The sequence below is a fragment of the Pezoporus wallicus genome, unplaced genomic scaffold (assembly GCF_028554395.1).
Source record: "Pezoporus wallicus isolate ANWC-B61680 ecotype Strahan unplaced genomic scaffold, APGP_CSIRO_Pwel_v1 contig_8042, whole genome shotgun sequence".
Taxonomy (NCBI): Eukaryota; Metazoa; Chordata; class Aves; order Psittaciformes; family Psittacidae; genus Pezoporus; species Pezoporus wallicus.
In genome coordinates, this window is record NW_026639380.1 from 3,414,126 (window position 1) to 3,441,849 (window position 27,724).

At 43.0% G+C, this 27,724-nt stretch overlaps 1 protein-coding gene across 6 annotated transcripts; it reads left to right on the forward strand.

Annotated features, from left to right (window-relative positions):
- Positions 1 to 16,533: 16,533 nt before the first annotated feature.
- ZBTB18 (zinc finger and BTB domain containing 18) lies at positions 16,534 to 23,961 on the forward strand. Of its 6 annotated transcripts, none has more exons than XM_057414452.1 (3): positions 16,534 to 16,669; positions 18,067 to 18,150; positions 20,212 to 23,961. In XM_057414452.1, the coding sequence occupies exons 2-3, from the start codon at positions 18,138 to 18,140 to the stop codon at positions 21,792 to 21,794; spliced, it is 1,596 nt and encodes a 531-aa protein (XP_057270435.1). In that variant the 5' UTR covers positions 16,534 to 16,669; positions 18,067 to 18,137; the 3' UTR covers positions 21,795 to 23,961. The 6 variants fall into 6 exon arrangements, with proteins under 6 accessions (XP_057270435.1, XP_057270437.1, XP_057270438.1 ...); XM_057414455.1 differs by lacking the exon at positions 18,067 to 18,150 and adding an exon at positions 19,594 to 19,724 and having other exon boundaries at positions 16,580 to 16,669; XM_057414458.1 differs by lacking the exon at positions 16,534 to 16,669 and having other exon boundaries at positions 17,424 to 18,150; positions 20,212 to 20,899; positions 21,012 to 21,185.
- The last annotated feature ends 3,763 nt before the right edge of the window (positions 23,962 to 27,724 follow it).

A 27,724-nucleotide genomic window follows, 5' to 3' on the forward strand; every position in this document is an offset into this window, starting at 1 on the left:
CACTATTGCTCAGCATTGCAAAATGTTTGTTCATTTGGCTGGGGCAAGGAATATTTCCTAGAGATGTGCATAATGTTTTTTCAGTCTCTTGATAAATTGGTCAAATTGACTTCTGTGCTTGGAAAAACTATATGACTCCACATTGAACTAGCTACTAGTAGGGACTGATACAAGAAACTTTTTCGTGTTTCAATGTGTACCATTGCATCATGGTACTTCCAGCATTTTATGACAACTAGACACAAAATAAGACCCACCAGTGGAAAAAAAGGCTGGAAATAATTTTTGTTAGTAAGAAAATGCGACCTAACAATGAAAAGCAACCACACAAATCTCCATGAAAATCTAAAATCAAATGTTCTGTCCTGGCTTCAGGCCATAGTCCAGCCTCCCCACTAAGTGCTGCCTTAACGGATTTGAGCTCCCTGTGTCACATGAGAGACCTGGAAGGTTTCCCCAGCCTGCCCTGGTGCCAGGCACCTAAGTCCAGAACAGCTGGAGACTGAGGAGCATAAGCAGAGGGAAATGAATGGTAAATCTGCAGAGGCATCCCTCCACATCATCCCCACTGCAGGGGACGCCCACACACAGGGGTTGCAACTGGCACCCAGCCCCTGAGGGTGGCCCAGGTTAGGCTGGATGTTGATCTGCCCATTGGGCATCTGCCCATTTTCAGGATCCCCAGGACTAGGAGCAGGCCAACATGCAGCATCTGCAGCTGCACCTATGGAGCAAGCACAGCCCTGAGGCAGTGCGGTAAGTATACAAGACAAAAAGAAACCCAAAACAAATCAGCTTCTGAAAACTGGGGAGAAAATGCTGTGTGAGATCCATATTTTCAGTACTGATTTGAATCCTGTACATCAGACATGAAGATGTCACTGGAGAAAGTTATGCAGCTTGACAGCCTGCTTGCTTTCCCCAGTACTTTGGGGTTCTGCAGTTTGCTTATTTTTCTTTACAGTGATGAAATGCATACTCTACCATTTTTCCTTCCTGAAGCCTACTTGTACCTGTTCATCCTCAAAGCCTCACTGTGACTGCCTCAACAGCTCTAAAGACAGATTTCTCAGTTTTGGTTGTTATCTTCGCCTTTGTTTTAGGGTTTGTTGTTTTGGGGTTGGTTTGGTTTGTTTTTTTTTTTTGTTGTTGTTGTTGCTTGTTCTTTTTTTAAAGTACTGGCAATGAGATTTTAACAATGAAAACTCACGTTTTCTTGTTTGTTTTTTTTTTTTAAGAAGGAAAAAGGGTGGGTTTTTTTTGTTTGTTTTTGTTTTTTATTACTAGTAGGAAATTAAACCTACTTATCCATAACAAGACAGGCAAACATGCAGCCAATAACTGACATAAATAGTGTTGACAAGGACCAGTTTTAAGTCCACAGCCCACCAGCTAGGTCTTACTCCCCTTCAAGCATGAACCAAACTACAGTATCTCCAAGGAATTGGGTTCTGGCAGAGTGAGATGGAAGGGGAGAAGAAACATTACCCCAAAACAACCAAGTGCTACTGAAAGAATAAGGTGTTCCTGAAGAGCATGTTCTGCATAACAAGGCATAAGATGGCTTTATTAAGCAGGGAGCAAACTCCAGCTTTCCTCCTTCCTTGAAGGAAGGGAGAGGCAGGGCACAGTGAAGGTGAATGGGGAAACCAGGGAAGCATGTCTGTGGGGCAGCTCATCCTTGCCTGGATGCAGGAACGACACTGACTCCCCTGGGCTGAGGAAGCTTTTGTTCATTATTCTTTTTGCTTGCTTTGCCTAGTTTGGTTCTTCCCCAGGCAAATATACCTTTCTGCCTGTTGACGTGATTTGTTCCTGCTTGGTTATCTCCTCATCCAACACCCACAGTATCCTTAGGAGTGGGTAAAAGCTGCTGGGAATGCAGGAACCAGCTCCAGCACCCTTTTGGGAGCCAAGATGCACACAGCTACCTGGAAATGGCCAGATACTGCTTTCTGATAGTTAGTCTTGCTGCTGTTCATCCCTTTGTGGATTTAAATAATGCTAGCTAGATCCTGACAGCCACCCAAAGCAGCATGGTGTATCTGCAGTGAAACTGCAAGCATAATGAGTTGGCATCTGTTCTCATTACCTAGTTTTCACCTTACCTCCAGCATGAGGCTTCACTTGCTCCCCTCTGATGGCATTTGCTAAGCTCACCTCTTCCATCACAGAATCATGGAATCATAAAATACTTTGGGTTGGAAGGGACCTTAAAGGTCATCCAGTTCCAAGGCCCCTGCAATGGGCAGGGACACCTTCCACTAGACCAGGTTGCTCAAAGCCCTGTCCAACTTAGCCTTGAACACTGCCAGGGACGGGGCAGCCACAGCTTCTCTGGGCAACCTGTTCTCACTGGATTAGAAAATGAAACCTATCCAGGCAGGGACTGAGCTCACTAGGCACAGGGCTGGCACATGCTGCCACACTGGACAGCACTAAACACCCTTGCACTGGACCCCTTTAGCTCTAGGAAGAAGCTGTGAAGACGGCACCCGAAAGCCTCTGCACATCTACAAACCCACTCTTCAAGCAGTGTTAGGTAAAAGGATGACACGCAATGCTAACAACTGCGGTCTACTCTCACATTCACCCGAGTGTGCTGGAAGGGCTCTTCTCATTTCTCGTAGTTGCATCACTTCCTCAGTCTTTCATATGAGTTCACAATGTGACATAGGAGGAAAACACTCCAGTGACACCAAATCCAGAACAGACCAGATAAACTGCTGGTGGTTCTGCAGTACACTCCAGTAACCAAACGTACATAACTGAGGCTAAACATCAAAGAGTCGATAAACCTGAGAAGAATCTACCTACAACTGCTCACAGGCTTCAAAGGCCTAATTTTGGGGGGAAATACTAAAAAGAAAAGTGGAAAACTGCTATGCATCAATCAAATTTAGGGCATAAACCTGCTAACGTTTGAAAACTATATGGGCAAGAGAAAAAGAAACTGGGAAGCTTGACTCAGCAACCTAGATTGGGCAAAACAGTCAAAATGGAATAATCAGCCACTTGCAGTAGGAAGGATGGAAAGGGATGAGAGGATTTGATACATCTTTCTGGCTCTATTTTATTACTCAAATAGTAGAAAATCAAATTAAGTTATTGCTAAAGTAGCTATTTGAATTACAATGTTCTATTCCCATTACTTCTGGCTTTTCAGAAGTTTTCTCTCTGGACTGAAACTTGTGCTGAGCATTAAACCAAAGAAATGTGTTTGTTTGAAAACTTGAGCAAGCCCTCTTTTTTTTCAGTCAAGAGAATGGAGTAAAATGGGCACTTTTGCTGGTACATATATACACGCACCCGTTCTGAAAGCAGTTGAAATGGCAAGTAAAAAGGTATTCTGATGTGCAAGCATAGCAGCATTTTCATGTGTGGGTGTGTCTATGGAGAAAAGAAAGCGCTGTGTGCCTGCTTAAAGATCCCAGGTGTCGCACCAGGTATACTTGCAGGGAATTAAAACGTTGCCAGGAGATGTGTGTGGATATATTGTGGAAGAAAGGGTAACCATTTTTATGGGATGATTTCCCATATGTAGGGGAATGGGTAGCACTGGCACAGAAGACTTGAGTGTCAGATGAGGCTCATGAAGCACATGTATGTTCAGAGGCATATGGGCACATTCACAGAGCAGAGTAAGTGTTTGTGGATGAGGATGCAAAATGTACAGTTATTGCTTATGGTATTGTGGTCTCAGGATTTTAGCCTTTAAGAACTCAGGCAGGGCTTTTCTGTCTTTGTTTTCCCCTTCCCTTAAGAGAAGGGAAGAAACTTGGGTCAATTTGTGATGAGGTAAGGGAACAGATTAAGTTTGCAGTGGGCTGTCTCTCCCCTCCTTTTCTCCTGAGTGGCATAAAAAGGAGCCTCCATATTCCTCTCCCACATGCTGTCCTGAATTTCTCTCCTTTCCTCAACACTTAACTTTTTTCTTGGAATGCCTTTACGTGCCAGATGACAGTGAGTTACTGTGCTAATTGCTTTATTCTTCAATAAGGACATTTACTATACCAAACTCCTACAATACTTATGTGTAAATTAGAATTTGGCCTTGGAACAGCCCTCTTTCAACAATTTAAAAGCTTTCTTGAATGGATAGCTTTATAGATTTAAAAGGCTTTGCCTTGGATAGATTTATTTTTCCCCTTTTCTTTCTTCTCTTCAGCATTACTGGCCTTATGTGCCCTTAGCAGCCAAGAGAAGACTAATAAGTCTCACCAAACTGCTTTTGTTTATTAATAAATGTGCATTCAGATCTATTCCACAACACAGAATTATGGAGCCCCGTGTACAAATTCCCTTCTCTAAATAACAGGGGTCTTCAAATGCATAAGCTGAAATTTTAGACTAATGTTTATCAACCTGTGAGCTATGCTGAACAGGGCTGCAGCTGCATGGTGAACACTGAGAGCCACAGGGAGTAAAAGAGGAACTCACCACTTAGTTCTTTTTGCCCAGAGAAGAAATGATAATTTTAGTTATACTTTGCTCGCTTGCAACAATAAAAACAAAACGAAGCCACAGAAGAAAACTGTCATGTTACACCCCTTCCATCTGGCCTGTGCTACACACCCACATATCCCGTCATTCTACAAATTAATCTTTCACACATTTTTTAACAAAAAAAAAGTGTTAATGTTATAGAAGAGAAAATAAGGTAAACAGAGAGCTGTGTAAAAATACATTAACATTAAAATATGGTGGCAGTTATGGATTTTCTTAATTGAATAGGAGAGTAAATATTCACATCAAATCAATGCCAATGGCATGCAAATTAAAGCTACATTAGGGCAGCCTTGATATAGGCATTACCATTTTTGACACTTCTGTGATTTAAAATAATGCGCAGACTTTGTTCGTTAATTTTTTCCTCCCTTCTTTATGTTATTTTTGAGTGGGTAATTTGCCATTACAGAGCAAAATCCTTCTCCTGTGCCCTCTTATGTTACACTACCTCGTCTTCTTCTCCTGCCACAAAGGCTTAGTGAGCACTGGCTCAGTTTCATCTAAGGTTAACACTGAAGCCCCCCATTTGTGGCAAAACAGACCTCTGTGAGCAGCTGCCTTCAGGTCATACTTGGCCCCAGCACATAGCCAAACAACCTGTTGAAAGAGTATGAGGAAAAGTGCCTGGTTCACTGCACCCGGTCCTACAGGCATCCCCCTCTCCTGTTTCGTACCTACATCTCTCCTAGGTCTTTTTTCCACCTCCCGTTCAAGAAATGCTTTAAAAAAAAAGAGAACAAAAGGGAGTGCCCCAGCACCCCAAGGAGGAGAAACCTGGCAGGGGCTCTTAGAAGCTTTATGGCTCCAGAGGTGAAAGTAGGAGGTATGAAACTCACTGCCTGGCATAGAAAAGAACTCCACTGGGTAGGAAAGTGGGACTGATGGAGCTATATGGGACAGAGAGGAAGGAGTACGCAGTCGATGTGATGCCAGCAGCTGACGCGTACAAGTTGTACCGTGGTGTGGTTTATGCAGATATTTCCTCCTGGACGACCAGAGGGAAGTTTAACCCCTACCCTGTGTGGCAGCAGCACTGTCATACGTGTTCAGCCTGTGCTCCCATAGCACTTTGTTTTCTTTGGAAGCATTTTTCAGTCCTGGCACTTTTTCAGTCCTCATCAATCACTAATGCTTCTGCATGCTGTCTCCATATTTTATGAAGATGGTCCACAATTACACCAGCATGCCCCCAAGAAGAAGCTACACGCACAGACAAGCTAATACAGCAAGAGCCAGCTCGCGCCTTGAAGTCCTCTCCTCACAGGACCAAAGAGTGGTCAGATGGCCTGGAGAAAGCAATTGTAGGAAAAAAACAAAGAGCAACACTATATCCCCAATTTCACTGTTCACCCCCTTTCATACAGACTGAGGAGGTGACTCTAGCTTCTTCTATAGTGTATATACACAGCTAAAAGCTCTAAAGCTTAACAAAGAATTGATGGAAAGAAAACTTTGCATTTTTCTAAACACAAAGTCCCAATAAAAAGGTCTGTACTGGAACTCGTGCATCTGAAACCTATACAAAGCTAAGAGCCAGCATTCAGATTTTCTTTCTGCTGTTCAATACATTTCAGGAAAATCAGGTACAAATTAACTGCAGGGTCACACTACAAGTGTTAGCTGGAGGTTGCTCATCAGGGTCTACACAAAAGGTAAGAAGGGCTCCTGGCTGCAGCAAGGACAGCAAAACTGCCACCGCTTAGCAAGTTCTAGCAAAAAAGACAGTCTGTGAACCTCTGCTTCAGAAGGCGTTATGCTAAATTGGGTGACCAGCAAGATTAGGCCACATGAGTCTGTGAGGAGCCTTTTCTGCTTTGGTCTGGTGAGCCTTGTCTCATTCACCAAGGCTGATGTGACTGGGAAGAGGGGGCATAGGGGTTGTAGAGGGCTGTGAATATACGTTTTCAGTTTCAGTGAGCACCTTGCACCAAAGCAGGGAGTTCAGAAGATGCTCTCGAGGTTTCTCCAGGCACTGAAGGCTATGTTTCTATACATTAACTGATTTCTTTCCCTTTACTGCTCAATTTCCTCTAGCCTTAGCTTTATCTCAGACTCCCATTCTCCTTTTGTTTCTCCTCAGGTCTTCTTTCCACCTCCTTCCCTTGGCTTTTTCTCCCTGTTTTGTATTTTTTTTAATTCCCCACGCATTCTCAGGTGGGCAAGGGTGCTGTCTGGGGGCTTTTCTTTCCCTATTACAGAGAAATGAGGGGATTTCAGAGTTAGGAAGCCAGGATACTGAGTTGTTATAGCTGCCTGACACCTATTTACTGCCTGGGAAAAAAAAAACACCTCACAGCGCATCTCTGCTTTTCAATCTTAAGAGCTGAGATGTTAAATGCCAACTGCAAAGGCGGTTGGTTGTAATAGTTAATGTTTGTGCAACACTTCACATATCTAACCATTGTATCCGATCTTCACCACCAGAAACATGCAGAGCTGCTGCTACTGCCACCCAGACGGTCTCTGAGCGTGATGATTAATGAGCTCACAGCCCTATTTTGCTGTTGAAGTTAATGTTGCTTCCTGAGGGCAACACGCCTGATGAGAGAATTTGCAGCAGTCCATACGCTATATTGATTCAAAATGCCACTGTATGTTTTAATTAGCTTTAACCATTAAAAAGTGGAGCTGGAAATGAAAATGGCACATATGCTTCTGCAGCACGTATCTGCACCAGGAAGGTGAGCATTAGACCCAGTTATCGACCCGTATGCTGAACCGCCACTGGCAGTTAAAACCCATCTTTGTGGCAGTTAATACATTTCCATGGTTTTTCCTTTTGTTAGCTTTATGACAAATATCCACTTACATCTATTTTCAAGCCTTGAGGAATGTATTTTTTTCACCCACCCACGCTATCTTTTGAGAGTTCTAACATGCTAGAAACTTTAATTTTGCAGAGTTGTGATTTAAGAGCTAACGTGAGGGAGTGGGCTCTGTTGAGAAAGTGGTGTGCTAGGATGAAAGGCTGCACCATGACCCCTCCTTTGCACCACCAAACACTTTCTGTGAAGTCATTGATACAGTGCTCATTATTTCCTAACCTGTATTGTACTTATCTGTCAGCATCTGAATTGCAAAGGTCTGGCTGAAGCGATCTCCTGATCAGTAGCAGTCATTTTTGAGAACTCATGGAGGACAAGGTGGGTATCTTATCCTACAAAGAGGATGAAAAAAGAAATATGGGCCAGTTATCAAACTTGATTTCTCAGAAAATACATGAACAAATAACTAAACACTTCAAAACTACTAGAAGACAACAAGGAGATGGACATCAGTCCACACTGATTTATCACAAATAAAGCATGTTAAACAAATTCAGTTCCAGTCTGAGACAGGTTAAGAGGCCTTGAGAGAAGGGGAGGTAATCAAAACTGTGTCTTGCCTCCAGCCAGGCTGTTCACCTTGCCCTACCTGAGGCTCCTGCGACCAAACCAGAGAACAAGTTTAAGGCCAAACTAACCAGTGGTGGCCAAAAAGCCACATGCAAGGGATCACTACCAAAAATTCGCTGCCAAACTGAAGGGCTACACTGAGTTCAGTTCTCTAGGTAGCTAGATTTGCTACAACTCTTTCTTTCATTGATGATACAGATAAATAGATTAGAACTACAACTGTTAAACTTTCAGATGACATCAGCTTGGAATGAACTGCAAGCACACTAGAGGAAAGATTGCAGTTCAGAATGGTCCTGGCAGAGCAGAAAATGGTCTGAAAGAGCTGGGTGCATGGCAGATAGGAGGAAAACAAGATTTTCTGCCTCAGAAGGAACTGGGTAAGTGCAGGATCCACAGCAAGGGCATGGGCAAGAAAGATGTGAACCAACTAGAAGATGAAAGATCTATAAAGGAACGTGTAGGGTTGTTTAACCTAAAGAAGACAAGGTATGATGGCTGGCCTTCAGTACACAAGCCATTAGGGTACAAAAGAAATGAACTCTTCTGCATGGCCACTCTGGGTAGGACAAGAAGTAACAATCTTCTTACAATAACACTTGCAAAAGACACCAGGAAAAACACATGTCTGTAAAGCCTTATGGAGTTGTTGGGAAGGATTGCCTTTGTAGAGGTATCCTTCACTGGAGATTTCCGAGAACAGGACAGATCAGTGTTTCTCAGAAACAGCCCAGATACAGATGATCCTGACAGCGATCCAGGCAGGGAGATGAACTAAGTGATCTCTTGAAATTCATTCAATCTTTCTTGGTTTTAATTTCTATGTTACCCACGGGAGGTACAGAAATACTTTGTGCCTCAACTCCACCATGAAACTCCAACTTCTGTGAAACAGAAGTATCAGGGGCCAAATTAAACAAATCAATGAAAATGACTTACATTGAGCTTGGCTGTCTCAAACTGGTTAATCACTTGGGGTTTGCGACTCACACAATTTATCATCTGTGCCTGCTTTATCACCGAAAGCACATATTCGCCAATTACAGTGTGGAGAAAATCAGATATTATGGTCATGACTGAACGCTCCTAAATGCATTTAAAGCTTTACAGACTAGTTATAATGTATATTTAAAGTTCTTGAAACCAGCAAAAGATCAGATTGAGGAAGGAGAGAAAGATGGTAGAACAGTGACACTGTGCAAGTTAGTTTAAATAAAGAATCTTATCAAATCCACTGACTAGTTGTTCACATCTGTCCAAATATAACTTATGCCATATGTCCTACTATATAAGTCAGCTTGGAGGCAGGACACTTCCCTAAGCAATTCACTTCCTGAGTCTGCTCTATCTTCTGGAGAATAGAGAGGGGGGAAAAATGATACATCTCAGAAAAATCTGAGAAACAAACAAAATAACCTTCTAAAAGCCTCTGGGAAATAAAAATCTTTACCTTAACCATATGGTTAGCTGAATCTTTTGTCTTTTTTTGTGTATGAGGAAGAGTAATCACAGAAATGCTGTTCTTACCATAAGCTGCCTTTGAGGAAACCAGATACCTCAGTTTTATTTCACCTTTTCAGCCTGCCAAAGTGGTAAATATTCACCTCACTAACCATCCTCCCATCATGAACCACATCTCACAGATGCAGCCTCTCTGGTCAGACTTCCAGGTATGGCCAGTTAAGCCCTCTACCATTTACAGGTCTGCTCCCTCAGCAGCAGGCAGGGGAGGAGGACCAGCCCTGCCCAGACATGGCGCTCCCCAGTGAAATTCATCCCAATGGGAGCTTTCAGCTGGTAGTTTCGGATAAAAATATCGGCATCAAAATCCCCTTTCAGATACCAGAAGCCTCCTTATGGCTCTAAGAGTTTAATTTTCATTTAAACATCAATAAATAGAGACATAAGGGTTTAAGATGAATTATGTAAGCCCGTTAGCCATAGCCATTACACTCTGCCACAAAAATGAGCTGCTGTTCTCACTTTATTTTATGGGCTCACTGTAGTCTGTTGTTATTGTAGCTGACAAATAAAAATCAGCAAACCATGTAGATGAAAATATACTCTTTTATGCTTTCATAGTCTTAGGATAAACTGCTATGTGCAGTTTTAGAGGAGGGGTTTTTCTGCAGTCTGTAGTGTTATGCCCCTGTCCTGGAAGGCTCTAAAAGCGGAGAGCAGCAGTGGCTTCTCTGTGAAGACCCTTCTGTCAACTGCTCTCACATCTCCAGCTGCAGCACTGTCACAAGCTCACAGGCAAGGAAATACACAATAGCTTCCTGAAGGTATGAAGAAAGGGTGGATTACGGGTCCTTTCATAAAACTGGAAAGTTCCCTTGCTTCAAGAATAACAGACTTTCCACCTAACTTCTCTGCAGCCCCCCCATTCCCTGACAGGAGCACACACCCCATGATTTGCTCTGAGCCGTGTGTTTCCTGAGGGTCTGTCACCCAGCAAACGTGCCAAGACAGAAAGCCACGCGAAGTAATCGTGACAGGGAACAGCAGCTGAAGCTGAGTGGTAAAAGCATATGACTGCACAGAAATACCTGGGACAAAATGTAAACCAGTACATGGAGAGAGGGAAAAAGAAGAGCCAAGAGGGAACCAAGTCAGGAATAGGTCTTAGCCATGCAATGTAAAAAATGGGACTGCACGCATGGATTAATGCACTTTCAAGCTAATTACAGCAGAGCACAGCAACTGTATTGATAGTAGAATACTGAGAATATGAGCCCGTGGACTAACGTGTAACATTTAGCCCATAACTTTTCCACCCAGAACTGAGATTCAAAGATTGTCTTCTTCACCTTTGCAATGTCTTGTCTCTTTTGTCTGTCTCGGTTTATTTTCGTAGTCACATTCACTGGTGATAACATTTTATATTTTGTGCTTCCTAGTGGGAGCTATGCTGGATGCTGACACCCACTCTTGTGCAGAGAGTTTTGCATATTTTTTTCTTCTTCCACCCGTTTTACACAAGATGGTAACATATGGCCTGGGGTGATTAAATGATTTAGTGAATGAACTGAGCAGAAAGAGCAGGCTGATTGGAAGAAGACAGCTTCTGTTTAGGCATAAATGTCTTTGTAATCTGTAATGATAGGGAAAAAATTACAGAAAAAGCATAAGAATTTAATTAGGTTTTGGTTAAATATTTTATTTTTCAGGTCTGCTTTAAATATAGTGAAACAATAGTAAAGCAGCAGCTAATACTTATTTTGTTTCTATAGCATATCCTTGTAGAAGGGGCACCCCCTAAATGTACAGAGATGCGTACACCCACACACAGCATGTAAAGAAAGAAAAATTCAGCAAATGGTTTTGTAAAACTAAGTTGGCACTTTATTCCTTCATTTCTGAGCACGGCAGAGCTTGGTGCTGGCCACCACACTGCCTGAAAAGGCTTCACATCTCCCAGCTTTCTCAGAATTACTCTGACCGTAACACCCAGTCACAACAATGTGACCTCAGCAGGACCCAGAGAAGGTTTTGTGGAAGGAAGGTCATTTGGGTATCTTCTGAGCAGTCCCACCCAATATACCTCTGCCATTGCAGGGGCTCAGGGGACAAATTAACAACCACTCTGGCTCTCTTCCTTTAGGGGCATCATGACCTGTGTCTCTTATCTTTTTGAAATCTAGGTTTTGCATTTGTAATATATGTTTAGCGATATACTTGTGTGATCTCGTGCACACAGTGTAGGACATGGTAGTCCAGGGTTGAGGGAGACCAGAATCCAGCAGGCAGGTGTTCCTAGGCTAGAAATTAGAAGCCAATTCCTCTGTATCTAAAACAAGCAATTTTTCAACAGAAAACATCTCTATTCTAATTTCAGTGACAGTGTGCACATCATTAATACTCAAACAAATCCAGCTGGATTCTGTTTCACGTCTCCACCCATGAGGCCAGTTCCATTCTTTATCATTAGGTTTTTACACAGAGCCTTGAAATTGTCTTGGGACATCACAAAGAAATTACTGATCTCAGTAACTATCCCTGTGTGAAGCAGAAAATGTAGCTTAAAGCTAGAAAAATCTCCGTTTCGGAAAAGGACAGCTGTACCCAAAGAGAGTGTATCAGTGGTGCCTGTCCTCAGCTTGCAGCATGAATGCTAGCAGCCACCTTGGTGATAAACCTTGGGTCCTGGCGCTCCTTCTCCTTTATGTGATAGTATTTGAGAGGAGAGAGAAAATTTTGGCCCATGTGCTAAGAAAAGCTCTTCACTGAGCACATCCTGGTGGCTTACCCAGCATAGCTTGGGCTGATAAGAATTACTGATCCAGTCAGACTCTGGCACAATAAGATGCACATTTAGCCAATTCATGCAAAGGCTGTATTATATTATCTTGGCACTTCCTCAGCACTGGTTCCCCAGAGACAAAACTCAGTTCCATGGTGACATCAGCTGAACCTCAAGTGTGATGGCAGCTCCAGAAACTATTTATCTTTTAATTTTTCTGAAAACCAGACTTCCATTAATTAAATTTCACTGCAATTAGAAAAAAAAAATCTAAATTTTAAAAAGTAAAGAAAAAAATCAAGAGTGCCACGATCACAAGTCCTAATTTTCACATCTCTGGGATACATAACCCTGGAGGTATTTATTGCTGTACCTCCAGTCCTATGAGTCAAAGCATTCTGGGAGAGTGTTAATTTACCAAGGGGGTATCCACTTTCCATTGCCCTACCAATAAAAACAGTGTGACAGTATCTGGTCCAAAATAACCTGTTGAGCATAAACCTGGGATATTTGATGAGCACTTTCCATTGTCTATTTCTTTTTTTCTATGGAGAACAAAACAGATGGTATGTATGGTAGTCATTACAGCAGTGCTCTACAAGTTGAAGAAAATGTAGAAAATTGGGTTATAGCAGGTGTAAGAAGTATTAAAGGGCAAAGTTTCACCTGATTCCATGGCATAGCTGTGTCATGCTAACAATCTAAACCTACGGCTCTGGACCCAAATACTACACAGGCACTTCTGACCTTTGTCAGCTCTGGCTTTTATGTGGGACTGTCCTCAAGAAGAGTTTCCAAGAGCATATAGCACCATTCAAGCTCCAGAAACAAATGCACCAAACACATTTTGAGGCTTGCAGGCAAAGCTGGCTTGCTATGTATTAATCGATCTTGAGCAGCACCAACCAACACCGGGAGATTCACCACACAAACCATTTTAGAGAAGTTGCCAAGAAGACTCAACGTTCTCAGATCAGAAGTGAGCAGAGATGCTCTACCAGAGCTGCAGGCGTTCCTGTAGCACCATACTGCAACGTCAGCATTGGTTATGAGCCAAAGGCCTTCAGGCTTGCTTGTTGCCTGGAGGATATAAATGAAAGTCAGCAGGTGCAAAGGTGCAAGAAGTGCAAAATTGCATCATGTCTTTCCAAACTGTGTTTGTGCAGTAAATGAGACTCATTTCTTTCCACGCTATATAGAGAACATTTTTATTTTCTTTGGCTTATGAATGTTTAGTTCAATTTTCATGTGTGTTCTCTGCGGAACCTTGGGATGCCCCAGGTGATTTATAAATATGTGTAGAGATCAGGTGTATTGCCAGATGTTTATGTCCCTTTACAACAAGGCTTCACCATCCCTTCCAATGGAATGCTAGTCTTACGTTATTTTTTTTCTAACAGATGATCAACTGGACTACAGGGTATTTGTGAGTTTTCCCCATGAGGGATTTTTTCTTAGTTCACTTTTCTATCATCTTGTTTCTATATTTAAAATAATGCTAAGTCTTTAAACCCCTCTATGTACTCTTAAAAAAATTAGAGCTCCTTTCATATAAAAAAAAAAATATCACAGACAAATGTCAACAGCTCCAGGTTTAAATCAATGAAGTCAGACTCACTGCCAAAAAAGATTTTTAATCTTAAAGCGTTACCTACACTCACTTTTTTTCTGTTCCGCTCCATTTCCTATTTAGAAGTAGTAAAAAAAAGTTTTATTGTAATAGCTGTATAAACTGTAATTGTAGATCATTCTCTTAAATATAACTGTAGTAAAAAATAACCTGTAGCTCTGAGGGCAAACCAGTCTGAAGAGGCAAAAAGAACTGAGTGATTTGGCCAAGATCATATAGTCAAATGATAGTATGGAAAAGAAAATACAACCTGATCTAAATAGCAGTCAGCCCTGTAAAGACTAGGTGAGGGGCTGTAAGATTTTTCTCAGTACATCTTACAAGGAGAAGCATATGTGCATGAGGGGGAAATAATAAGTGAACAGAACATACAAACAGTAATGCCCCATGAAATTTTATTTTAAGATTATTTTTAAATTCCAGGTCCTGTAAAAGTCTATAGGGTACTGAGAAAGCTCATTTGCTACATGTCCTCTGTAGCAAATAAATTCTCTGCATTTTTTTACATTAAGCAGCCTCGTTTTTCACAGAGTTTTGTATCATGAGAATGACTAAACTGCCTCCCTCGGTAAAGCTGCACTTGTATAAGTAAGTATTGACAAACTGAGGTCTTAGTAACCGACCCCGAGCAGTTGGTGAGATGGCTTATACTAGGAAGCATGAGGCAGGATGCAGTTTAGAGATCTAGGACAACACAGTTAATGTAATATATTACGGCACATTCACTGGCAGTTCAATATATATATAACAGCAAAAGTCATTTGTGAGTTTTAGATTAAAAAAAAACAAACTTCAGAACTATTTTCAACAGTATTTCATATCAAAATGCTTTCAACATTTATTTTTGCAATTGAAAGAAAAAAGCAGTTTAGCAGTTATAGGGAAGATGCTCAAGAAATGATGGGCAGCAGGGAAGAGAGTACTGATTTTTCTCAGATGAAGTGATTATTAGCACTAAGGAGACAGGAAACATGAGGAGTCAGCATCTTAGCTGCTCTGTCTTGAAGAGGACAAAACCCCATCTTGTTCCAGGTGTAATGGAATACGGAACACAATGCCAATGGGGAAAAAAAAATAAAAAAGGGAAAAATGCAACTTACAGATGGAATTGTATCAATATCAAAGAAGTACTGAAATACTTTGAGGTTAATAATTAAAAGATCCCACACCAGGTCTGTATGAACAATCAGTTCACCAAAGGATGGAGAGAAAGTCGTTTCTTTTGTATATATATATTTATATATGTATGTATGTAATGCTTGAAGCATATGGACACCTATAGCTAGATGCTAGCTGCTGTGTGATATACATAGCAGTGCTCTCAGATAAATTAGGCACAACTAGAATTCAGTATGTTTCTTTATAACGGTTTCATATTGCTGAAGGAGAATAAGTACATGCCTTCAGCTTTTATATCTACTCAATCAGTTATTAAAACATAACTGAGCTCTTTAAACTCCTGAGACTCTGCTGGTGAGCACTGTTTCCTTCAAAACACTTCTCTGTGTTGACTGTTTACCTGGAACTGAAGGGGAGATGGGGAAATACCCAACTTCTTGGATTAGTCTTTTCCAAAGGAAGACCTTAGCTCTTCAGGCCCAGCTCCCACTGCCCCACCCTGACCCATCACTAAGCCGTGGCATTCTCTAGAGGTGTTGACCTCAATCTGCCGGGGAACAACCGTGAGGTCTGGAGAGCTCTTTGTATGCACAGGTGCTGCCCTTCCCACGGCCGCCCAGGAGCGGGCAGGCCTGGGCACTTACATCCCAAAGGATGCTGGTCTCCTGGCGCTGCTCCCGGTAACCTGCCTGGCCGCTGCGGGAAGCACAAAGAAACGCAATACTAGAGGTGGAAACTCTAACCTGGGGCAGGGCAATTCATTAAGAGAAGCCAGAGCACGCTCTCATCACACTCCTGTTACAAATTCACAACTGGCCTGTGCCAACCAGGGAGAGAAGCTACAACACTAACTACGAGATTACAAAGGTGAATTTATTCACGTGCATGAGGTGCCCCAGCCAAACTGAGCGCACCCCAGGGATTTTTCTTCAGGGGTTTTATACAAAGGTATGATATGAATCACCCACCTACCTACTAATGCGCATTTCTAATTGCCCAATCATAAATGTGGCAGGGCAAAGCAACAATGGGTTTGTGTATCTTGCAACAGCAGGACCTATCAGCATTCTGGTGGCTTATCTGTTAATCCAGATGTTTCTGCTGTCAACTTCTGCAAGGTTATCAGGCATCAGCAACTTGTGCTTCTCCTAGATACGGATCCCTCAGTGAATTTTGTGAAGAGTGGCTTTATCTTAGTCCTTTACTTGCTCCTCTTAGTAGGGGCAGGTGATGGATCTTAGGTCTTGAGATAACAACACAGCAATTATACGCTATTATACTGATGTTCTTGACTCCTAATGAATGCTTGGTCTCAGCTATTTAATTCACACTGCCCATCCCAAACTGCCCGAGGTAGCACAGCAATCCCAGCTGCCCGGCCGTGTGGCAGGACGGGGCTCGGCAGTTTCCCGAGGGTGGGCAGGCGGGCTGCCCCAGCCAGGCCGGGCACGCTCACACACTACTGCACCTCTCACAGCCTGTCCCGGCACAGGTGGCCCCACTACCGACATGGCCAGGCACGGGAGCAGGGGCACACCAAAGCCTTGAGGCCCCACGCCCAGAGTAGGGCAGCCAGGACAGACCGTCCAAGCCCGGCCGCTACCGCACCTGCTGCCCGCCACCCTCCGCCGTCCCACGCGGCGGCAAGCGGGCGCGGGGGGCGGGCGGGGGGAGGGCGGGAGGGGGGTGAGACGCGATCCCGGAGCGGCAAGTGAGCGAAGAGGAGCCGGCGGGCGGCGGCGGGAGCGCGGGGACTTCGGGCCGCCGGGGAGTGTGAGTCCCGCAGCCCCCATCCCCACACACCCGCCGGGCCGGGGCCGGGGCCGGGGCCGGGGCCGGGGCCGGTGCGGCCCCGCGGGGCGGGCGGAGTTGTCGGCGGGTCCGGTGGGGGGGTGGGCGCAGCCGGGCGGGGGGGCGGGGGCAGCCCTCACCGGGTGGCGAGACCGGCCGCCCCGGCGCCGCTCCCGGTTACTTTTCTTTTGTTGCCGCTGTGACCCGGGGGCGGCTTTTCCTGCGCGCCGGGCAGCTGCTTCCTTCCCTGCGGGGCGGCCGCCGGCGCTCACTGCCACGGGCGGGGGTGGTGGCGGCGCTGCCCGGCAGGACCCGGCCACCGTGGGCGGCGGGGGCCGGCCGGCCGGCCCCGGTCCGAGGTGCCGGGCAGAGGTGGGGGTGGCCCCGGCGGAAAGTTGCCGTCGCCCTGTGGGGATGGGGGGGGGGGGGGGGGCCGGGCCCGCAGGGAACTTGCTGTGCGCCGCGGGGCCGCGCCTCCCCTCACGGCCCGGCTCGGCCTGGCCCGGCGCGTCCTGCAGGACGGCGGGCAGGTAAACCATACGGCTCGGTAGACGCGAGTGTCACCGGAGGGGCCGGGGGAGGCCGAGGGGCACGGCGAGTCCCGGGCGGCTGGCGGTGGGGGAGACGGGTCTGCCGGAACCTTCGGGGCTGGGGCCGGCGTCCCGGTGCCACTGCAGGCAAGTAAATGACAACCCGACTCCAGCCGGGGAAGAGCAATTTTGGGGTGAGCTGAAGGCGCGGAATAGAGCCCCGGGCAGGTTAGCCACCTCGCTGCTGTGGCTGAGCCGAGTTGGAGAGCTCGGTGTCACTTACGGTGTCTAAACGTAGAAACTGAAAGGACCGGCGGCGCGGCGGGGAGCTGTGGCTGGAGTACATCGGTTCGGCTAATGCCTGCTTTTGGCTGAACCCCCGGGCTCAGTAAAACCGAGCTTTTTGGGTTTCTCGGTAACCCCGTGGCTGGGGTACGCTGTCAGCGTGTAAAGCGGTCCTCCAACTTAAGGCAGAAGTGTTGCTATGCTGCAAATACAGTAGAGCCCCATATGTTTAGGATTTTCTTTTTTTTTTTTTCTTTCCCTCCCTGTTAGAAAGTTTGAAAAAAAGAGACTTTGAAGTATTTTGTTTATACTAACAGAAGAGAAAAGTTCTCCTAAGAAAAAGCTGGTGGCAGGAGTGTAGAGGAGTAGCATATGGCATTAAAAGGAGCACAGCTGGAGGTAGCATTTCCATCTGAACATGATGTCAGAGCAGCTGACAGCCTGCCATCCCTCAGCCTTTTATTCTAACACACAGACAGGGAGTTAGTGTGTGCAGATCTGTGTGTGGAGAAGGTATCTCATTCCTCTCTAACATCATCTCCACTTTGCATCTGTCTCTCCTAGTCTGCTTTTTTTCCACCGATCTAACAGACCTGGAGCCAGCAAGACTCAGAGGAAAGGACTTAATCAGGTTTATGTGTACTAAAGGTAGGAGTAGCAATAGATTAGATACAGCATATTTCTGTTTTGGTGTGTTGTTTATTGAATTTCAGAAAAAAATCACATTACTTTTCTAACCAAGTACAGGGGTAATATATGAAATTGAGTATTAAATAGATGAGTGAACTTAGTCAAAAGGCTTGGACTGCAGTTGGAGAGTATCAGTTCTTGGGCACGTTGTTAGCATTAACTTTAATGTATATTGTGAGAATGTCTTGGTTTGGAAGAAGGAGAGAGCAGGTTCATTCTTCATTTCTGAGACCAAAACTGCACTGGATTTAGGGGCAAGCCTAACGAGAGTTCTGCTTTATGTTCTTGTGTTGCAGCTTTTAAATGACTTTACAGGGGTTTTAGTGAAATACACAAAAATGTGTTTTTTTTAAAAAAACAGGACTGTTCTGGCTGAAATGTGTTTGTGGGGAAGTCTTTGATTAAACTTCACGGTTAAATATCCTGCAGCTCAGAGCCATGGTAGTGTACAGCTGTAGTGCTTCTGAAAGATAGAAATCACTTATGTGTTTAGAAACTTTTGTACCCAGGAGAATGGCTTGACTGGTTTCCTCTTTTCTCTCTCGCGTGTAGCACTTGCAATCTTTTATTCCAGCATAACAATAATTATTTGAAGGAGTTTTTGTATTTGCGACTAATTTAGAACTTGTAGATTTGAGCTGCCTGAATTGGCCAGACAGCTGTAATCGCACTCCTCTATTCTTAATCTCTTTATCTGGGCAGCAGCTGCCATATGGCCACAGTCAGCTGGATCAGATGTTTATAAGCTTCCTTCTTCGTCCCTCTCTGTCCTTTCAGCCTCCTAATTTGATCACAGCTACCTTGTGAGCTGCCCTCCAATCTTTATTTTTAGCCCTCTTAAGGATTAGGATTGATGTTGGCTGTGGGGCACTTAAAGTGATTGTATTGTAAATCTTCGTGCTTTACTCTAGCAATGGTATTTTGCAGAAGATAGTAGGGGTTGTGTTGTAAGTTTTAGTACATCTTGGTTTGTGAGGGAAGAGGATTTTTCAATAATATCTACCAGCCTAGAGAGCCAGGATCTGCTTAAGGTGGTTTGGGAGACCATTGCTATCAATCACAGAAGAATAGATTAGACAGTTTTTTAGGAGATTTTACTTTCCATTTGAGTTTTGACTTCTCTGCTTCTTGTTTATTTTTTCTTTCTCATCAAGGAAGCTGAATAGAAAAATGCTTGGGTAAGGACAGTTCTTGGGATACTGATTGTAAATATGCACACAGGCTCATGTTGAATGACTTTTTTTTTTTCAAGTTTGATACTGCAGACTCTGCCCGGTGTGGGAGGGGAGGGAGATTTCTGTCCTTCTGCACAGGGAAGTGGTGCTCGCTGGCTTTCTGGATGTTAGTTTTCTTTTGTAAATTCTGCGTGTTGGCAAAACCTGTTCATGTTCTATTGTACAGTGTGGAGAAGGCTCAAAACCTGAAACTGTGCTTACTGCAAGAAGAAAACCATGCAAACTGAATTTCTAAAAACCTCAATTTTGCTGTTACTGTATACTGACACCCATAAATAATTTTTATACTTCATGAATGTTAGACCTTCAGATTTGGGTATATTGGCATTTCCTCATGCGCAATCTTTTCCTTTTGCTACAATTTGACTTTAAAAAGAAGGTTGATCTGATTTTTTTTTTTCTTTGCCCTCTGTGATCTCTCAAACTTAGTGCTAAAAAAAAAATGCAGATTTTTTTGGGGGTCTCCCTCCTAGGGATGCAGTCTGAAGGAAGTTTCCCAAAAAAAAAAACCAAACTGAACAGATTTTATGAACACCCATGATACTTTAAAAAAAAAATTACAAATGTACCTATGCGCTTATTTACCACGGAAGGGGAGTCCGAACTTCGGTGGTTGATCGGGGAAAGAGTTGCCATCATACATGCGTGTTAAATAATCTTTGTATGGTGTCAGTACCAGAATTCTGGCAATATAAAGGCGAGGTTTTTGGAGTGGAATAACTTGGATTCGTAAGTTCCATGATTCCGACCCACATTTAATTTTTAAAAATCTCATTGCTTATAGGTTATGAAGACAGTATGGAGTTTCCTGACCACAGTAGACATTTGCTACAGTGTCTGAGTGAGCAGAGACATCAGGGTTTTCTTTGTGATTGCACTGTTCTGGTAGGAGATGCCCAGTTCCGAGCACACAGAGCTGTACTGGCTTCATGCAGCATGTATTTCCACCTCTTTTACAAGGACCAGCTGGACAAAAGGGACATTGTTCATCTGAACAGCGACATTGTTACAGCCCCAGCTTTCGCTCTCCTGCTTGAATTCATGTACGAAGGAAAGCTCCAGTTCAAAGACTTGCCCATTGAAGACGTGCTAGCAGCTGCCAGTTATCTCCACATGTATGACATTGTCAAAGTCTGCAAAAAGAAGCTGAAAGAGAAAGCAACCACGGAGGCAGACAGTACAAAAAAGGAGGAAGACGCTTCAAGTTGTTCAGACAAAGTGGAGAGCCTCTCTGACGGCAGCAGCCACATGCCAGGAGACTTGCCCAGCGATGAAGACGATGGAGAAGATGAAAAATTGAACATCCTGCCTAGCAAAAGGGACTTGGCGGCGGAGCCTGGGAACATGTGGATGAGATTGCCCTCAGACTCAGCAGGCATTCCCCAGACTGGCGGAGAGGCAGAGACGCACGCAGCAGCAGCTGGAAAAACAGTAGCCAGCCCCTGCAGCTCAACAGAGTCTTTGTCCCAGAGGTCTGTCACCTCCGTGAGGGATTCAGCAGATGTTGACTGTGTGCTGGACCTGTCTGTCAAGTCCAGCCTTTCAGGAGTTGAAAACTTGAACAGTTCTTATTTCTCTTCACAGGACATGCTTAGAAGCAGCCTGGTTCAGGTGAAGGTGGAGAAAGAGGCTTCCTGTGATGAGAGTGATGTTGGCACTAATGACTATGATATGGAACATAGCACTGTGAAAGAAAGTGTGAGCACTAATAACAGGGTACAGTACGAGCCGGCCCACCTGGCTCCGATGAGGGAAGATTCGGTCTTGAGGGAGCTAGATAGAGAGGACAAGGCAAGCGATGACGAAATGATAACTCCAGAGAATGAAAGAGTCCAGGTGGAAGGCAACATGGACAGCAGCTTGCTCCCTTATGTGTCAAACATACTTAGCCCCGCTGGCCAAATTTTCATGTGTCCTCTCTGCAACAAGGTCTTTCCTAGCCCCCACATCCTGCAGATCCATTTAAGCACGCACTTTCGAGAGCAGGACGGGATCCGCAGCAAGCCTGCTACCGATGTCAATGTCCCGACCTGCTCATTGTGTGGTAAGACTTTTTCTTGCATGTACACCTTGAAACGTCATGAGAGGACTCATTCAGGTGAAAAGCCCTACACTTGCACCCAGTGTGGGAAGAGCTTCCAGTACTCCCACAACCTGAGCCGCCACGCAGTGGTTCACACGCGGGAGAAGCCTCATGCTTGTAAGTGGTGTGAACGCAGGTTCACGCAGTCCGGAGACCTTTACAGACACATTCGGAAGTTTCACTGTGAGTTGGTGAACTCATTGTCTGTCAAAAGCGAAGCACTGAGCTTACCTACTGTCAGAGACTGGACCTTAGAAGATAGCTCACAAGAACTTTGGAAATAAAATTTTTATATATATAAATAATATATATATAAATCTATATAGTTGTGGTACAGTCTAAAAGCAATCTTGTTTCCTTGAACTGAAAGTTTGGCTATTAGCTTGTTTTTTGCACTTTAAGGCAGCATGAATATTTCGCTAATTTAGCACTCCAGTAAAAATGAACTGTAGAGGTAATCCGACAAAGTCACAAATTACAGAGCATATTTTTCCCCCTTTTTGGAATAGAAGCCAGCGGATACTTTACTTCTAAGGGATCTCCAATTCAAAAAATTTGGACGTGGCTTTATTCTCCCCAAAACATTGCATTCTTTTATAAGCTCTCGATCTTTCTCCTCTTTAAAATCTGAATGTAGAAATCCTCTCCCAATTTTGTCAGTTCCTTTACATTTCTATAATTGCATGAGTCCTTTCTAGCTGTTGGAAACCTGAATGCTTTTAGACCCAAATGGAAAATTTCTGAAATGCTGGATTATCTATTTTTAAACAAGTGGTTGACTTAAAACTTATTATGGCAACTTCTGGATTTCTGACAGTTCCCACTGGAAAAAAAAAAAAAAGAAAAAAGAAAAGAAAAAAAAAAACCACAAACAAACAGAAAAACAAAAAATGACAAAACAAAAAAAAAGGCAACAAAAACATAAAACAAAAACCCTGAGAGTACACTGGGATCACTGGGACTCTGTCTTACGTGAAGGTTTGCTTGGGATGAAAAAGGATATTGCAGCTTCAGCAGTGATGAACTGTGTGTTTAAAAAATGTGAATTACTGTTATTGTATACTGTAATTGATTACATGGGCCGGGGGGAGGTATCAAAGAACTTGGCAGGTTGTGTTGATGCTCTTAGTTGAGTCTTGAAAAGTAAATATTAACGCTACAGAAATGCATGATTTTCAGTATATTTTTGTCTTTGTTTGCATTGTATAACTTTAACGAGTGAGTTGAAAATTATTTAATTTCCTTAGGAAAAAACCCGACACCGTTGAAAATGCCAGTGTTACGAAGAAGAGAAATGCACTGTTTTTATTTTATCTAATTTAAATTTACTTTCCCACTGTTTTTAAGTTGAGAAGAACTTAAGCTGCGAGTCGCCGATTTAGCTGCGTTAACAAGGAAAAAAAACCCACAAAAAACCCCACAAAAATACTGAATGTTTACAACCAGGCTTCGAGATTTGCATGTGTGGTGTGCATTTACTAACCCCAGCCCCTCCTAATTGCACAGACCCCACGCCAGCTCCAGCTGAGGTGCGTCCATTTCCCCAGATGAGCATTCGTAGGATTCCTGCTGCACCGCTCCACCACAATAGGTCGTTCTTTTTTTCCCCCCCCCCGCGTTGAAAAGAGGCTGTGGACTGAAAAAAAAGAAAAAATTTAAAAAAAGGAAAAAAAAAGAAGAAAAAGCCCTGGGCTGAAAGGCCTGGGCAGGCCTGAGTGACAGGGGGGCCGGGGGAGGGCAGGGGAAGGACTATGCGTATCCAAGCAGCAGAGACTGCAGCCTGACGTGTGGTTTTAATGACCAACACGCAGGTCAAAAGCATTTTGCACAGTGTTTGTTTTCCTGTCTTGCACTTACAAATAAGGTCTATGGGAGTAGCATGGAAAACGTTTGCTGTTTTTCCCTTTTTTTTTTTTTCCCCTTTTTTTTCTCTGCTTTTGTTTAAAATTTGATCGCCTTAACTACTGTAAACATAGCCTATTTTTGTGCTTAAGATACTGAATGGAAAACTCCATTGTGTATTGCTGGACTGTTTTGGAAATATTTGGTCAAATGTGTGTTAATTTGGCTGTAATGGCATTTAAAACAAAACAAAAAAAAAGCTGTGAAAATGGCCTTGGAGCGTTATCTTTAGTTACTTGAATAGTTTCTAGGTTTTAAAACTACATTCTTTTCTTAAGTTAGAGAAGACAATCAGTGTCTGAGGAAAATGGACTTTCTCTTGGATTTTTTTGTGGTCCTCGTGAGTGATTGCTTTTTTCCTTTCCTTAGTTTCACATTCTTCTTTTGTTCTAAAACTTAGACTGACATCTAGCTTTGACAATCATAGTATGTTTTATTTTCCTGAGGGGGGAATAACTTATAATGCTGTTTAGTTTTGTACTATTGGTGTGTTGGTGAATTTTTAAACTGTGTGCTAACTGCAATAAATTATATGAACTGAGAAATCAATTCCCTTGTCTTTTTTCCCTCTTTTAAATTATAGTCACGGAGTATTTTTTATAATGTGTAACTTTATTACTTTTGTACAGACTTCTATTGCTAACTGTGTATGGAATATGTTTTCAGTATGCTTTTGAGCACTTTGTTGCTAACGTACATATTTACATCTCACTTAACATTTTAAAAAAAAATTAAATGCTTGTGTTTTGAAAGCATTTCTGTGTGTGCAGCTCTCGATCTTTCTGTAGAGGTATTTTTTTGTTAGTTTTTTCTTCCCCAAAGACTTTTGCAGAAGCAGTCTATTAAAATCCAGACAGTTTGCTACCATGCAAATATCTAGGCAGACACACAATTCCTTTTCTGGGCTTAATTTCACCCTAAGGATCTCTCTTGGGCTCACTCTTTTGTATTCAGTCTCTATCAGAACAGCAGAGCAGAAGGCAACAACTTAATCTGAAGCACTGGCCGCGTGCTGACTGGCCGTCAGTGTTACAGTAGGCAGTGAAAATGCCCAAAATACTGGTAATACATCAAAACTCTCTGGCCTACAGAGGGAAATTGAAATAATCCTGAGTCTGTTTGGGGATTTCTCTTATAGCCTAAACATTTCTTTAAAAAAATAAAATGAAGCTTGCCGAAACCTTTGAAAAAGACCTGGGTTAGTTGCTTGCTGGAGTATATACCCAGAATTCTTGTTTGAGGCTGCTCTATCCTAGGAACAAGCACTGCAGAGCCCAATGGGAATATGAAAGTAGAGCTAAATTAGAAGTCTGGAACAGAGACAGCAGGACTAATTTGAAAGGGAAAAAAATATCTTAATTTAAACATTTCATTACATTTGTCATCTGCTGAGGTACAGCTGAAGTTGTGCCTTGACCAAGTGAATCTCGGTACCTAATGGTATTCTGCTAATCTTCCTGCCTTTACAGTAACTTGTACTTAGCCAAAATTTTCTTTTTTACTGTTTTATTCTTTATAACAATTTTCAATCATTTGCTGTGTTTGGGGTTGGGGTTTCTTGCATTATTAGAGAGATTTTGAAAACATTTCCTTTTGTCAACTTCAGCATCTTCCACCGTGTAGATTTCTCTTTTTGTAGCAGCAGACCTTTTCTGCAGGCTTTCATATGGTGGAATATTATGTGTAGTTAAGATGGTTTAAAGTATCGTCAAGACTGTGAAACGGCTAATACTGCAGTTCTGCAATCCGTGCAGCTGATGAGCTCTGGATGTGGCTCTAGGCAGATTCACCATTTGTTCTCCAACATTAGGATTTTCAAGGACTGTAGATTCCCAAATGAAACTAGACTTAGAAGAAGCCCTTCTTCAGAAGGGTAACAGAAAACATAACTTAGCCATTAACAACATTAAAGGACAATTCAAAATATCCTTTATACTTTTGGGTTTTATCTAGATGGTCTATACATGTGCAGCACATACTTGCTCATGGCTATCAAAGTGTTTCTTCAATGAAAAGATGAAGCATACTCCTGTGTGTTGCTTCTCTCCATCAAGTTTAATGTACTGACATATCTAACTGTATATCTAGCTGTAACTTTTTTCTTTTTTTTTTTTCTTAATACAGTCCCTCGATAACAAATCATGAGAGAACATCTTATTTGTCTTTTTTTGTGATAACAAAATCCTCACCGTTCATGTTTCCATGATGGTTGAAGGCAAATTACGGGATTGGAAACGGTGCGCTCTAAACTCCACAGGTTCAGAAGACTTTCTCTGACCAGTCATCACGTTTTATCTGTGAGTCCTTCTAGCCCAAGACTCACAGGAAGAATGCTAAATACATCATTCAGCATTTTTTCTAACCGCTGCCTGTCATAGCTTAATATTCTTTAATTATGAATTATTTCTCTAAACTCAAGCTTAGGGAGTTTGATCTAACAAGAGACTTTTGGATCTGGTATAGCATTATACCGCCTACTTACTGAGACCTTTGTGTGCTTTAGGTGCAATTTGAAGAAGAACTTGGTAGGAGTTTAAACTTTCTGGCAAAGGAAGGGAAAGGTTCCTCATTGCTTTTCCTGCTTTCCTGCTCTCCTGCTCTCCTGAATGAGGGTAAAAGCGAATACCAAACAATCCCATATAGTTTTGCTAAGCCTAAGTGGAGCCAGCATATCCCTTCAGAACCCTCATTGCCTTGCAGGAAGCCTAAATAAAAATTGAAAATCAATTCGCAAAGGGCCAGATTCCCTTTTCCCCCTCTGTTACCGCATTCCAGCAGCCGTGTGGACTCACCTCCTCGGGAAGGACACCACCGTTTCCTCTCCCTGCCACAGCGTACCCTCTGCTTTCCTTCTGCGAATAATGGATCAAGTGAACTGTCAGTGGTGGTCTGACTTTCCCCCTCCCCTCAATTAATTCTACAATAATCAAATATTCTAACTTTTTAATGGACTTCTGATGTATAACTTCTAAAATGCGTTTTTCCAGCCTACTTCCAAAAACAAAACCCTGAGCCGCCCATTTTATTATCAATGATAGCACAGCAGTCAGTAGCTGAGGAGAACTTGGAGAGAAAAAAATTCTACCTACTGTCTTCCCTCACTTTGGAGCAATACAAATTTCCTCAGAAATAAGGTGAAATTTGTGTCAAGTCTGCAAAAATACCCCCAAATTAGAAAACAGATTCCAGAGTGTTGTCATGTAGTCTTGCGTAGCAGGGTTCTCAAACTTGTACATTATTAACACTGTTTGTCCGTGTGATTTCCAAACTGAAATATTTCAAGAGAGCATGGTCTTTTATTCAAGAAACCTAATCAAAGCCTGAACATTTTTTTTACTGGGATGGTAAACTTGAATCTTAACAGAACTGTTTCATATTTTTAAAGGTAGGAAAAAGTAATGCACAAATATTCCGTGCTCTTTTAAAATAATCTAGTTCAGGAATCCTTGCTTAAATCTATCGTGCCTCGCTCGTATTTTAATCATGTCATTAAGTGTGGTGAGTTTCGTAATAAAGAATATTTTCTAGATGGTAAGAGAGGAGTTTCTTTATTTGTATAAATGCTTTTAGGCAGAATGTGGAAATGTTCCCTTTTGCCGGCAAGTGAAGATAATCACAGGAAGAAGAGCCCTGCTTATTAAAACCTACAGCCAGCAGCTCCTGCTAGTGTGATAAAATTCAGCTAAACCTGTTAATAGGTCTTATAGATGAGAGATTATGTCCTTTTTAGAAAGATTATCCATTTTAGTCTCGTAGGCTAAAAAAGAAGCATTACTTTTAACCAGTTGTCAAACCAAAACGCTCTTGGTGCAAATAACACACAGCTTGCCCAGCTCTGCCAGAGCAGGAGAGGGGTAAGTCTTATGCAGTGAGACAGCTCTAACGCCCGAGGTGGTGCAGGCTTCACTGCGAGAGTGACGGCAGACGCTGCAGAGGTTTGGGGTGAAAATCATATTTGTTTGTAAAAAAAACAAACTTCAGGGATTTTTTTCAAAAAAAGAAGAATCTGTGTTTGACTTGGAGTATTTCTCTTACATTGGAGTTTCTTGGGTGAGTTGATTTTTTTTAGGTTAGCAGACCTTGCCTAGGTTGCCTTCTTATAATCTTCAGGTTCGTTTTGCTTTCTGCCTTTCATTTTTCTTTCTTTAGAAGACTGTCAGTGCTCTACTACACCATCATCTTCATGCAGAACATACACAAGTTTCATTCTTGATAACTCCTTAGCATTAACTATTTGTAGCAGGGGCCACAAGTGCTCACCCTTGTGCAAAAACACTGCCCTGGCTGGGGCAAACCTGGTGCCTCTCCTGTA